The sequence below is a fragment of the Pithys albifrons genome, chromosome 1 (assembly GCF_047495875.1).
Source record: "Pithys albifrons albifrons isolate INPA30051 chromosome 1, PitAlb_v1, whole genome shotgun sequence".
NCBI classification, from domain to species: Eukaryota; Metazoa; Chordata; class Aves; order Passeriformes; family Thamnophilidae; genus Pithys; species Pithys albifrons.
In genome coordinates this window covers 6,558,315-6,572,888 of record NC_092458.1, presented here as the reverse complement: position 1 = coordinate 6,572,888, position 14,574 = coordinate 6,558,315, and the positions used below count along the sequence as shown (strand labels likewise).

At 41.1% G+C, this 14,574-nt stretch overlaps 1 protein-coding gene across 1 annotated transcript in view; it reads left to right on the top strand.

Annotated features, from left to right (window-relative positions):
- The window catches only part of SMS (spermine synthase), a 48,483-nt gene that overhangs the window by 13,617 nt on the left and 20,292 nt on the right, over positions 1–14,574 (top strand). The window contains exons 2-4 of the mRNA XM_071551383.1: positions 2,754–2,874; positions 11,852–11,945; positions 12,688–12,752. Of these exons, the coding sequence (XP_071407484.1) occupies positions 2,754–2,874; positions 11,852–11,945; positions 12,688–12,752 (280 nt within the window). The remainder of the gene's footprint in view (positions 1–2,753; positions 2,875–11,851; positions 11,946–12,687; positions 12,753–14,574) is intronic.

Genomic DNA, 14,574 nt, shown 5'->3' with positions numbered 1-14,574 from the left:
TCCAACTTGGGAGAATTAATTATCCCTCCAAGGCAATCTTGTGTGGTACAACAAAAAGAGACCTGATGAAAGAGCATGTTGTTTTAATTTCCTAAAGTTAATAGCGTAATAGGAACACCTTAATCAAGCTTTTGCCTGGGTGCTTCGCAAAGAAATCTGCTGCTGAGTGATGAGCAAGTTAGGAGGAATTGGTATGTTCATGGAGCAGGAAAATACCAGTGGTGGTTTGTCCTGCAGCATCTGCCAAGATGGATGTAGCAGGAATCCTTGAATCTGTTGAAAACAGGCTAAATGTGGCATGAGCACTTCAGTTCTTCCAGTCTGTTCTCCATTGTACTGCTGCCTTGCAGCAGCTGGGGCAGTGAGGTGGGCTGGACTGGGGGTTAGTAGCATACCAGTTCATCTTGGGTTTCATGCTATTTCACTGTTCTAGAAGGGTCTGGTATGCATTATCAAACTGAGTTCTTGTTTAGTGTTGTTGTAGGGATCTAAGAAGTAAGGAAGGGATGGAAATAAGTATGTGTCTTGGATGAAGGGAAGGAGAAGTTAAAGGAGTAGGGCAAGGAAGCAAGGGTCAGACAGAAAGAGCGGATCACACATCCAAAATGACAAAAAATTCTTTGTGAATGTACTGGCCCTGTAGCAGTTGCTCATGTACTCTCCAAAAAGAGTGCTGGTGCCTGCCAGAAACTGCAGGTTTAAGGTGAGCATTGCAAAGTTCTCTTCCCTGTGCAAAGCTGCAGAGATTAGAACCCATTTAAGGACTATGGCTCTTAATTATGGCCCCATTTCATCTTTACTTTTGATGCCTGAAAATCATGTTGGCCTGATTGTTGGCCCACTTATTACTAATGTAACCACAGTTACAAACAGACAAACTGTGGGTTTGAATTATTATCCATGCCATGGTAGTACCTGATGCTGGATAGGACGCCTGAAAACTTACTGGTACAAGGGATGCAGAATTTTACAGGAAGGTGGCGGGGGGTGAGGGGGGGGGAAGGAAAAATCTTTATAGTGGTAGTGGACTATGTGTGGTAGTTCATCAGTGGTGCTACTGACTGAGAAGGGATGAGCAGTTAAAGCATTCTCTGTTGTCTGGCAGAATTTAGTTTTGTAGGGTCTATTTTGCCTTAATTTGTCACGTGGGGAATTAATGAGGGAGGTGCAGAAGGGGAGAAGTAAGTGTGTATCTCAGAAAATGCATCGAGATTGGATACTTTGGGCCATAAGAAGGGCAAAGCCTTTTCATTTTTAGTAAGTATCCTTGGCTAATGGGGAAGTGGCTTGCTCTTGACTTTGTATTTGTGGAAGATTAAACAATTTACCTGTTATTTCAGTCTGTCTGGTTAAAACATCCAGGGGTAATTGTGTCTAGAGTTTTCAGATGGGCAAACATAAGTTTCAAGTAATCAGATTTTCAGCTTAGTCTACTGTGGAGTTTCACAGAGGTGATAGATGAGCTGAATTTAGATTCATTTGGCCTGGGTTATTTTTGTTGTTGTTTTTTGTAGTTTGTACAGCTCTGTAGCATTCTGGAAACTGTTGTTGATTATGTCTGCAGGCTACACTTACTGATTTCCATTTTATGTGAATTTATATGCATTTTGGAAGCAGGAGGAAAAACAAAATAATTACCTTGGGAAGAACTCTTTAGTAAAGTTGTGTTGGGGAGGAATGTCCGTGCTGGAGCCCTTGGATTGTGAGCTGTGCCTCCATAATGTGGCTGTGCCAGGTGATTTCTCTGAGAGAGACTAAATCCTGGTTATGTTACTGACATACTGCACGACCATAGTGCTTATGTCTGTGTTTGTGAAGCAGAAATGATGATGCTTGTCTCACTAGGACAGCCTGGAGATAAATATTTTGTTAGGTCTCTTCACTGACACTGATGGGAGTCTTTCCAGTTTTACTCCTCTTCTAGTAAGTGCAGCCTTACCAGCATCCTCCACTGGCTCTCACCTTGTCAGTGCCAAAATAGACAGAACTTGCAGCTTGTTTTTGAGACACTTGTTCGGAGAACCTAAAGTAGTTGTAATGGACAATGCTGTGGATAAAAAAAACCCCTCAAACCTGTGTACAGTGAACTTGAGGCTTCTGAAATCATTATATTCTGACTGAAGAAATAGCTGTATAGTCAAATCGTGAGCTTGCTTTTGAAGATAATTGTCAGAGTAACCTCAGTTATTTCCAGGTGAGTTTTTTGTGTTTTTCTGTGAGATCTTATCTCCTTCATGGTGTCATGAAGATTTCAACTGGGAACCTGCCTGGATGTCAGAAAAAGGATGTTTCTCTAGGGGTAGAGTGAATATGTTGGTTTGCCCTCTCTGGTTTTCAGTGCCTTTGTAGTCTCCTTGTCCTACAGCTCAACATTTTTTCAAAATTTCTTGTTAGTGCTGTAGTTTCTTCTTGGCATTGTTGTTTGTGTGTTAAGTGATTTAAAAAGTAATTATGTAAGGACTTGTCTGGATTGTGATACAGTGGATGACCAACAGTAGCCATAACAAAGGTACTCTTACTACATGCATAGTAGATAACCTCTTCTGCTCAGGTGTGAAAACTGTTTGGATCCCCATGTACTGAGAAACCTCTCTGGGGATAGAGGGAGAAGATACACAAAAAGTTGTTTTTCAAATGGTACTCAAAGAAATAACAATCCAGGCTGCCAGGAAAAACTGCTCAGCCTTTAAAAGAGTGCAGAAGTGACTTGAGTGGAAACCCCTTACTGATTTATTTCTCTTTTAATCTTGCAGCTGATTGCAATGCCGTTCTTAAAGCTCTACAGCCCATTTTTCAGGAGCAGGGAATGACAGAAACAGTTCATAACTGGGAAGACCATGGTTATTTAGCAACCTACATCAAAAAAAATGGCAGGTGAGTGGATTTTCTTCTCATAGATTATGTTCCCACTATCCTCCCTTACAATATTTATTTCTCCCTTTATTGGGTCTCCTGTTGTGTTGACAGGGCAAGTTATTGTGTATGAAGTAGCTAAAAATAAAGCAGAATATCTGGACTGTGTCATCTTGCAGTTTAGATATCAGAACAGTTGACCTGGTTGGTCTGGCCTGTACCTCTGTGGGTACCTTGTTCTCGAGCCTGGACAGCTCAAGTCAGTTAAATGTATTTGTAATTCTTTTGGTGATAAAATATGTATGAATACATTCTGGTCTAACCTTAGTATGTGAATAATGAAAGCTTGCTGTCCCTGTCTTCTTGAACATGTGTTCAAATGCTTTATTATGTACTTCAAGTTCTCAAGCAGCTACTGAAGTAACTATCAGCATGATAAGGGGTTGGTGTCATTAGTGACACATTAAGCTGAGTCTGCTGGGGCAAACTGGAAAGAAAAAACACATTCTCTTTATTTCCTGATGCTGCTTTATAGTGCAAGGGTTAGTTGATTATGGTATACATAAATCTGTGAACTACCGTTATTTTATTGCACTTCATTTGTTTACAGTTATTCAGTTACTTGTTCTTCACATCCATTGTGGCAGTTGCTGTGTTAATTTGTTGTTTAAGCTTTAATTTGTTGGTTGTCTTCTGCTGGGTGTTCTGTTAAGTAGCTCATTTGGCCACACCCCTAACATACCAGAACTGCCCAAGGATATTTAAGTTCTCTCTGTAATAAGAGAAAACAAATCTCTCTAGAAGGAAAAACATATCCTGGGTAAGTGTTTTGTCTGCTAGAATTTATCTCTGTATGTTCACTATGTATGAACATATAGAGATACAGAGATGTACATACAAATATTTTATATATAAAATAGTATAGAGAACTACACTGGCAAACTTGGGACCCAGTGAAAGGTAACATGTAAGCTGACATGAGTCTAAGGTGTGTGTTTATGGTTCCCAGTTGTGCTCCTTGAAGTGCTTAGTATATCTCAGCTTTTCAAATGTGACACTGGCTTTTTCTTGTCTAAATTATTTGGCTTCTGTACTTGATGTGCCTAGAAAAACCTGTTGCTTATATCTTGTTTTTGTACAGCCCTGCTTATTCTGTCTTTAGTTTCATGTGTTTTTATAGTCTTCCTGGGAGGAATTTGACCAGGATTCCAGTTTGAATCACCTTTTGTTTCTGGTGTCAGTAGTGAAGTTTACTAGTTTGGTGCTATCCTTCCTCTATTCTTGGTTAAGCTTGTAGTCAATTCTCCTAAAATTAATATCAAGAATATACAACCTCTGAACAAAAAAGATAAAATACCTAAAAGTAAAAAAAGTCTTAGAAGGTTTAAAGGTTGGCTTTCTTTGATTACATGGACTCATTTTGCTTTCCTGTCTTTCCTTGAGTTTGAAAGTGACATGAGATGTGAATTCTCAAACTGGATTTCCCCATTGCAAACTCATCATTCCCCTTAAGAAGACAGCCTCTTCTAAAGGAGCAGTTTCTAGAGTTAAATTACCTCTCTTTTGGTGTGTTTCAGCAACTTGCTCGAAAACAGTCTCTTTTGTTGTATAACTTTTCCAGGAGGTAATTGACCTGGCTCCTGGAAGCATCTCTGAGAAAAATGTTCATATAATACTCTAAATTTTAAAATATCTAACTTGATTTCTATTACTACACTGTCAGCTGGAAATACTTGTTGCTGCAAATTCCATTGTCTTTGTCAAATGCTGGAGTATAATACTAATGAATGTGTGAAAGGGAAGAAGATGTAAGAGTTGATTTCTGTTTTGTAGGAGAGGTTGGGAGAGACAAACCAGTGCACTGGTGTACAGGGCAGTCATAGTTACAGAGGAGTTGGTCAAGTTGCTGCTTTCCCTGGTAAAGCACAGACCTCGTATGGATATCCTTGTAGCATAGACTTGGCAATGTATTGGAGAACTATAAATTATAAGTACCTGATCAGTTTTTCAGAGCTGTTCTCTGAAAGTCATGTGTAATAGATAAGCTTCAGCAATTACTAAGCTTTGGCACAGATTTGTAAGTGAGTTATTTCCTGTGTTTTACTTTTATTAACATTGTACCTTCCAGCAGGCAGTTAAATGCCTCCCTGACATCCGATCCCGTCAGATCTCGGAAGCTAAGCAGGGTCAGCCCCGGATTAGTACTTGGATGGGAGACCTCCTGGGAAATGCCGGGTGCTGTAGGTTCTAGTCCTGAGGACTTCACTGGCACTGTCCAAGCTCGCTCGGCCGTGGTAGATGAACCTCAGGACTGAAACGGTGGGGCCAGTTCTGCGCACGCTGAGCCTCACCTAAAATCCACTGCGCAGGCTGGAAGGGCACATGGGGACAGCCCTTCCCAAATCTTCCTTCGCAAAGCCGAGCCACACACACCTTCCAGCAACATGACACTTTGAATAGTCCAGCTTTTCACTATGCTGCTAAATACAGCTTCTGCTTTTGCACCGGAGGATCCTTCACAATATTCTTAACTGCTGTGGGAAGGTGAAGATAAGGAAGTGGGCCTAGTGGCCTTCCTGTAGTCAGAGAAGGGGAGGGTCTATTTATTGGATTGTGGTTCTGTATATCTCTGCCACTGTTCTCTGTTGAGCTTCCAAGTGAAGCTGTCCTGGAGAGCATGCTGAACATCAAATGCCAGTTTGGGATACAGCCTCCCAACTGAAGACTGAAGAACAACAGTGCATGGAAGAGCTGAATATTAAGGAGATTGTTCATTTGCAAGTGGCTGGGTTTTTTTAATGGTGCAGTGTCAAATGTAAATTAATAAAGAATGGTTATTGCTTTCTCTTGGTATATTCATTGCCATCTGAACTTGTGTGCACTGGATCTGTGTTCCTTGAAAACTACTCACTTTAGCCTGACAAATTACTGTCTGTGGTGGTGTTGGTTAAAGTACTTTCTGTGCTTTGCCAGCCCCATTAAACTGAATTGAGGAATGCATATGCAGGGGAACTCAAGTTTTGGGACCTCAGCAGTTTTGTTCCATCTGGTTACAGAAGTTGTATATACTTTTAAGTCTTAAACAGCATGTTTCTATTAGCCTTAAGGTAGATTGTTTGTGCTTCTGTTTGATGTAGTTTCAGTTAACTGAAACAAATGCAGGTGTAAACCCATAAAACCTAATAGACTGGAGAATTAAAAACCCAGTGAAAGAAACACATTTCATGAGTTGTAAGAGTGAACTAATGAGCACATGAAGGGTTTGATATTAACTAAATAGGCTTTATTTTAATACTAGCAAATTTATCTCCTTTTTATCTTAGTGATCTCAAATATCATGCCCTTTTTATTAGCATAAAAGTATTACCTGACACAACTAGGAAGAAATTAGCCAGGGCATGCAGATTTTTCCTCTTTCTTCCTTGCAGAACACTGTACTTCATTTCCACATGCAGCTTGTAGTAAAAAAGAAGAAATAAAGAATTATGATGAGGGCAAGTATGTCATGAGTAAATTCCTCTAAGGGTGGCTGGGTCTAGCTTGTCACAAGTTTCTGAGGATGAAAGATGCAGAAGTTGGTGTAGGGAGTTTGAGACACAAACACATTTTTTGCCAGCCAAAGGTGTGCAGCTGATGTTAAAGCTGAGTTACTAATCCCCAGAAAAAATATTTGCAATGAGGTAGTAATATGTTGCTAAACAGTGTCTACACTCCAAAGTCTGCAGAGATAACCTCCACAGCCTGCAGTGTGCCCTGTGCCAGACTGTTGGATTGTCTGCACTGCTGTTGACAAAACTGTCTGACAAAGATACCACATGAACAGCCCCATGGAGACTTTGATCGTGAAACAAATTGAAGCTGATTTGGGGATTAAGACATGCTTTCCTCTTGTCATTACCAAAGCAACAGATCCCTGTTCTCCTTTGTCTGCAACTAGGCAGGCAAAAGTCACATGTGGCAACTCTACCTGGTTCATTTATTTGGTGATTTACTCTGACAAAAGACCTGAGGGAGGTCCAGCTGAAAACATTTACTAATGGGGGTGGGGACACAAGGCTCTAGAGTCCGGCAGGAAATGGGTCACTTGAGCCACTCTAGATCTCATCTGTGATGGGGATGGATGCACTTCTCTCTGCTTTGGCAGCCCCCTTGCCCAGCACTGGCTGTGGAACAGTAGCACATGCAGGAGTGGAGCTCTGGGTCTCAGTTGTGGAGCCCCAGCAGTCTCATTTTTCTGAACTATGTGTTTTCAGATCACTTCCAGAATGTTTTTAGGGTCTCATAGAGCAGCATGTTGTTACTGAAGTGCCACTTCTCTTGGATTGGACAGTTAAAACTTGGGTTTAAAAAAATGTTCGTTTGTTTAATTTATGTGGTACTTTGTATGCAGTCGTAGTGCCCATTGTATTTTAACAGACTAACTGTTAAAGCTAGGGCAAGGGGAAAAATCATTAAAATACAGTATTATTTGAGAAGGTACCAATTTCCAAATATTAGCTTTAATGTCATCACTGCTTTTTGAGCGCGTGCTCTTCTGTTACACTGTGTACAGCTACCAGGGTTTTTCTTTCCTTTGTCCTTCTGTGCTCCCTCTTTTGTCATGTTCCACCTGGAATTTCTTTAAAAACCCTCACAAACTGAATCCTGAGTTGCTGTTTCTACAGACGACCATCCTCTAGAAAAGTTTTGATCTCCTCTATGTGCCTCACCTAAAAAACCCACTGCACAGGCTCGAAGGACTCACCCACGTGGGGAGAGCCCTCCCCAAATCTTTGTTTGCGAAGCCGAGCCATGATGATCTCCCCTATACACATACCCATTTTTAACTTCTATTCTGTGTCCGAATTCTTGTTCAGAGAAGTGTAATCCTACTGGTGTTTGACTTCACTGCTCACAGCAGTGTAAGATTTAACCAGTTGAATTTGGTTTGTGTGTCCGAGATGATGATGAATATGTTAACACTGTGAAGGGAGGGGTGAGTGTTTACTTTTTTCTTTTCTGTGTTAGTCTTTTGCTAACCACTCTGTATGCTAGTCAGCATATTTTAGAGGAGCAGGATGAACATTCCTTAGCTCTTTGTTTTAGGCTAAAATGTTGTTTATTCCTGGAGTTATCCAGAGTGTAAAAATGGGCTGAAGAATAGGAAGCAGCTGGTAGGAATCAGCAACAGTTAAGAACTGTGGTTGCTTTCATTTGTTTAATTTTCTTATTTTGTAAAAAGAGAATAATAGTACTTCCTAATTATGATGAGCACTTAAAAGAAAAATTATGCTTTAAAGAAACAATGTTGTGACTTTTTAAAAAAAATTAAAAATTTCTGACATAACCAGATGTTTATGTCCTTCATCATTGAGTAATTTGACAGGTGATTCTTTTACTGACAAGCTATTTTTCAAATACCTGAATTGTTTTATCCATTTTAGAGTGACTCAAAGTTAGTGTCAGCAAATAAAAGCTTTGATGGTTAAAGAGTTTGTATGCACCTGTCTGTTTTTTGGGGTGAGTGTGGTTGGGAAATCCTTTCTCAGATACACGGGATTGCAATTTTTCCTGCTCCTCAGTACAACTAACTAAGATAGGGTATGTATTTTGGCTTGGAATATGTTGATCTCTCTGTTTCTAGTTCTTTTTAAGTAAAGAGGATACTCATCCAGAACTTTCCTCTGTTACAGGCATTTACTTTTTGTTTTGTGCAGTTGGGAATTAATTAACATCCAGTGTTCCCTGTTGTTCAGGTGGTAAGATGGAGCACTCCAGAGTCAGCACTCAGCAGAATTGTTGCTGTTGTTGACACTCGTTTACATATAGGCACAAAATCTCCAGTACTGCCTTAGAAGACATGGCAGCTGTGCTGGTGCAGTAAATGGAGCCTTGTTACAGTGGGGGCTGCTTTTCAGCTCCATTTTTCTTGCCTAATGGAAAGGAAGAGGATACCTCTTCACTAAGCTGTTTTCCTCCCCACTTTTATCAAAGTGCATGCAAGCATGCTGCAAAAGTGTGGCAGATGTTTTACTTTTAAAGCAGGGGTTATATTTTTCAGAAAGACAAGAGGCAGGAGGGGAGACTTTTGAAGAAAACTTCATTTTTTTCCTATTTTTTTCCCTCCTTTGGATTCTAAAGTAATCTTCACTGTAGTTTCATAGGTAGAAAATGGGGACAGTATTATTATTGTTCGTAAAAACCCTCTTCCACAGATTAAAAGGGCTGCTGCTTCTGCAAACCTGCATTCATGTACCACGTTCTGCCAAGCAGGCAAATGCAAAGTAACAAGAGCCAGCATAGCCTTTGCTCTCTGCTGATTGAAGCTCGTTAAGTCTTTTGTGGGTTCATCTTTGGCCTGCTGCTACTCCCTTAATACTACTAGTCTGGTCACTTTTCTGTGTACACTTGTACTGTTTGCTGTGTGTTTCAATCTTTACAGGCATTTTTGCTTACTTTGGGTGTTCATTTTCAGCTGGGGGACTAATAAGGAAGATATAACCAACCTGCATCTGTATTGCCTTTTGAGAATTTTGAATTTCATTCAGAGTTTTTTACCATAAATTAGGTGTCTGAGAATACCAGCCAGACACTTAGAACTCGAATTTTTGTTCTACTGCACTGGTCCAGCCTGGTGCCAGCCATCTCTTCCCCCCCCCGCCCCAGATGTCAGGACTGCTGTTGTGGTAGACGTAACAATTTGATGGCATGAGTGATGGTTCAGCAGTGTGTGTTAGTGTCTCTGTATTCTAATGCTATCATCTCAATAAATCTGAAGTTCTGTGTTGTGCTTTTCAGAGCAACCATCCCCTTTGCCTCTCCTTTTCTTCCACCCCAAAGCAGAGGCAGTAACATCCCCTACTGAGGAGCTCATCACAGGGGAAGTGAAGACTGTGTCAGCTTGTCAAATCTTACAAGTATGCAGTTCTTGTAGGAAAGGAGAAGTTCAGTCACAGGACAGTCAATATGTTGCTCATCTGTGCCAACAGCAACTTCTGGAATATGGGAATAAACTGACCAATTTTTTTGAACAGTGGAAATATTTCTGACACTGTGCCAGTTTTCAGGGAATTCAATAACAGTGCTGTCTCATGAACTGCATATTCTCATTTGTGCCTGTAGTTCCACACTTCTGAGGGCCTGAAGCATGTCTAGGGACTTGATAAGAAATGTCCCTTTTCACTGTGAATGGTTGTGTCCAAAATGTGCTGGAGTGACCAGTACTTGCATTTAGAGAGCTCTATTCTTTTGTCTTTCTCTCCTTTGGAAAAAAACCCCCACAAAATGTACTATCTCGTGGAGTCTTGCAGTAACGCTTTGTTCTTATGCTGGGCTGTGGTTTTGGTTTGTTTTGTGTTAAGCACATTACGAAGTAAACCCATTGGCTTGAAAATGATGTAGAGTTCTGGTAGGCTTTTGTGTTCCCTAACCAAAACACCTTGTCTGGAGAACACCTTGGGGGCCAGCACTGGGATGGAGGGAGGATCAGAGAATCACTCAAATATAGTGACAGTCTGTGGGCACTGAGGAGAGGGATGCACAGTGGGCAAGTGTGTGTTGTATAGAAACCCTTTCCTCCTGAAAGCAAGACCCATATGGAGAGTCCTCAGGAAAGCCTCAGCCTTCCCAGACTCATTTTTTGAAGAGAACTGGACAAGAGGCTGTCTCCCAACTGGAAACATGTCCCTGCTACAGTTTGCTGCTGTCCAAAGCCAGCAAGAGTGTTTTTGTTAATGAATTGCTTCAATCGGTTTGATAATTGGATTGTTTTACAGTTACCAAAAATTAGGATCTTCAGCTAACACAGAGCACTCAGGGTTTTATTTCTGGCTGTAGCTAAGGGCCAAGGTTTCCAGCACCATGGGAGGGGCAGTGTTCATATTGAGACTGACAGTGTACGGAGGGACCTCTGGAAGAGACAACAGGTGGGAGTGATGGAGAACTAGGAGGTCATCTAAACTTCTTGTCATAGGAAGAATTGGTTTGTGTTTTGCCTTTGAGGCTGAGTAGGGTGAAAAAAAATAAGCAAAGAAAGGAGCATATCAGCTCAGTTTGTCTGTGTTGTACTGATGAACTTCTGTCCCTGGATACCCTTCTTCCTTTGCTCAGCTGCTCCTGTTCTCATCCCCTCTTCTGTTCTCTTTTTTTCCCTTTGTGTTTCCTGCTCTGTTCCTTTATGTTTCCCCTGTAGCCTTTCTGTTTCTTTTTGTCTCCTCCCTGGTATGGTAAGGATATTGCCTCTGGTGCACTATTTGTGTGTTGTGTCCTTCCCCATTGTCCTTCGCTCTTGTTTTGTTTGTTGCAAGTTCTCCAAGGTCCACTGTTCGTTTACCTAACACTGAGCATGGTGAAATTTTGCTCTTGGTCTTCAAAAGCTTCTGTAGTAAAAGTGGTAGTAGCTTTGTCTACCTTGCATCTGTATTCATCAATGAGAATGTGCTTCTGCAAGTTTTTTTGCCAGTCAAAGCCATGGTTTGCTCCAGCATGCTTACTGTTTTTCACTCAAAAATTTTTAATTAGCTTTGAATGTGAACAGTGTCTCTAAATAGTTGCTGTAAAGTTAAAGAAACCAAACCACCCCAAACCAACAACCCCCACCCCCCAGAAATGAGAGGGAGGTATGTAAGGGAAGTGTCCAGTTGTTTTCTTAACGCTTGATTTCAAATAAAAAGCTGAAACCAACACAACACAGCTGTTCAACAGGCCTTATTTAAAGAGCTGAGACTATAGTCAGTGTGTTTTCCTGTTGTACCATTGTTGTTATGGCTTAGACACCTTGTTTCACTGCCTTGCTCCCTGCTGATTTTATTAGTTGTGTAGTGATAGGCAAGTTCTTGCAACTGTTTGCTGCTTAAGTGACTTGCCAGAGTAAGACTGAAGCTGGCACTGCCAACAGTTACAGATTCTGGAACAAAAAACATACATTATGAATTTAATATGATTTCATTTCAGATTTCCTTTCCTCACTCACTGTGATTTTTGATAATAAATTCATCATCACTGTCTCTCTGTATTGTAGTTTTGCCAATTTGAGAATTCACCCTCATGGATTAGTGTTGGTGGATCTGCAGAGCTGCAATGATCATATGAAAGGAAGAGAGGAAGTTGATCAGGTATGGACTGAGTGCTGCTTATCTTACTACACTTACCCAACTGCATGGGAAGACCCTTCTTTTCTTCAGGTCTATCAAAGTGTATCTTGGTAAAAGATTTGAAAACATTAAAGTCTGTTCAAACCTGGGTGCTTACAGATGAGGAACAGGAACACCTACTGAAGTTGCATACACGTGTGTGCATGCACATACACACACACAATCTGTTTTTGCCTTTACTGGACCTCGTGTTCTTTGATGTAAGAGTTGTAAAGGTGTAGCAGACATGTATCTTCATGTATCCAGGGCAGTGAGGGAGAAGTGTCGCTTAACCTACCTGATGTGTTAAATGTATGACATTTTTTCCTTCACTATTCTGAGAGAAGGGAAGCCTCTGTATTCAATCTTTCTCCCCATGGAAGAAAAGCACTTCATCTGTCATTATAAGAAGGTTCCAGATAATGGATATTGCAGGGAAATAGGGCATTGCTTTAGGAGGAAAGGAACCTTAGGGGCTTCTCATGTTTCCCCTCTGGCTCTGTTGTCCTGGAGAACAGCTAAATGCATGGCTGCTGTAATATACAGGTTCTTGCTCCTAACAAGGTTGAGGTGGCCAGCCAGTTACTTGTGACCTTATAGGGTTACATTTCAGAACCTTTCAGTGCAGGTCCTACTTTTTATTGCCAGGTAAGTAGTCTAATTTAACAGATGCTTTACATTAAGTGACCTATAAATTCCAGCTCTCCTTTGCTATTTTTTCCAGCTTCTAAACAAAGTAGAAGAAAGAATGAAAGAACAGTTTCAAAGTAACATAAAAAGGGTGAAACGGTAAGTTTGTACCTCTGCTTCTCCCTGTGGCTTGTCTGTGTATTTACTAATGCTAATAAGCAGGTTATGCTTCGCTGTACTGCAGTGAATAGCTTAGAGTATGAATTTATGCATGGGGGTTTTTTTTCTCCCCAATATTTTAAAATTGTTTAATTGCAGAATTGAAGGTTCTATGGGGTTTGTCATTTTGTTAAACTTCATCTTCGGTACTGTTACTTTGTACAGGGATATTTTTCATTTGTTTGGGATTTTTTGTTGTTTGGGGTTTTTTTGTTTGGGTTTTTGGGGGGTTTTTGTTTGGTTTTCAGTTTGTTTGTTTGTTTTGTTGCGATGGTTACATGAAATAGCAGGAGAAAATGCAGCCAGGATGCAAGAGCAGACTGCTCTGGGAGGGTTAGGGAGCAAAGGGTACCAGGGGAATAGGCCAGGTCATAAACTGTACTCCATGGGCCACAGCTCACAGAGAAGGTGAGCAGGGTCAGAACAGCTCTGTGTCTGCCAGCCTGGGATGTAGTACTGAGGCAGCTCTGAGGGCAAACTGGGTGTCAAACTGTCCTGGGTTGAGGTGGCAACGCACCAGCTGTCCAGGACAGGGTGAAAAGGGTTCCTCCCCCCCAACCAGCCAAGGGAAAGAGTAGAGAGAGAGGAAAAAAAACACCAAAACCAGGTTTATGCTGAAACTAGCTACATGTATTTATACAGAGAAGAGAAAATTAAGAGAGAACTACAATATAACACACACTTACACAAGTTTTGCATATATGACAAGGAATTACTTCCCTCTCCCCAGTTAATACAAAGCCCATTATTCCAAATTTATAAGCACTCCAAAAGACACTCAGCAAGAAAGAGAAAGTATAACAACAAAATATTTCTACTTCCCTGAATGCAAACAAAATGCAAGCAGAGGCAACAGGAGCAGGGCTTAGCATAGTAGAGAAGCTGCTAGATGTCCTCCTCTTAGTGCAGCCATGATGGAACTAACCAAGCCACTCCCACACACTGGATTGTACACCCTTTGAGATGATGTAGTATGGTATGGAATACAATATTATTGGCTGGAAGAAGTCAGCTGTTAGCTAGCTCAGTCCAGCTTAAATCAGCTGACAATCCTAGGCCTAGCTGAACTTTCAAACCTAAGTTTAGGCCCACTTGACTAAACCCATAACACAAACGATTGGTAAAAGACTGGGGATGTGAACCAAGGGCAAGATTAGAGCTAAAAGGAAGCTCAAGCCCATGAAGGAGACCCTGCCCTAACAAGATTTCCTGCAGGTCTTTCTCTCACAGCTCTGCCCCTGCTGTGCTTCATGGTGCTCGCCTTGGGCATGTGTGGTGAAAACCTTGGTGTAACCTGCATGCTTAGGGACCTGCCAAGAAAATAGAAATGTTTTGTAGCAAATTTTTATCTTATAACTGATAACTGAACAATGGAGGCTTTGCAAGCCCTATGTCAGTTTGGATTGCTTAAATTCAAGGCTATATATTAATCTTGAAGGATTCAAATAGTGGCTTGTGGCCTACTGCTGAAATAACATTCGCACTAGATGTGACTTGTTGCGTTTGTGGTGGCTGTCTCGCAGTGACTGACACCTTGAAAGCACAGGAGCACATTCTGCAGGCAGGCACTTGGTGGACGTGCACTTTTACCTTGCACAGAGTAAAAACACAGATGATCTTGTGTATGTGTTTACGGGGGAGAAGCTCTCTGAGGATATTTTGTTACTGAAGTGTGATAAGGGCAGTTTGTGGAATCCCTGCGATAAGAATTTCTTTAAAATGGATCAGGGTAACAGCTGCCTGAAGTGATCTAGGTTGTTTG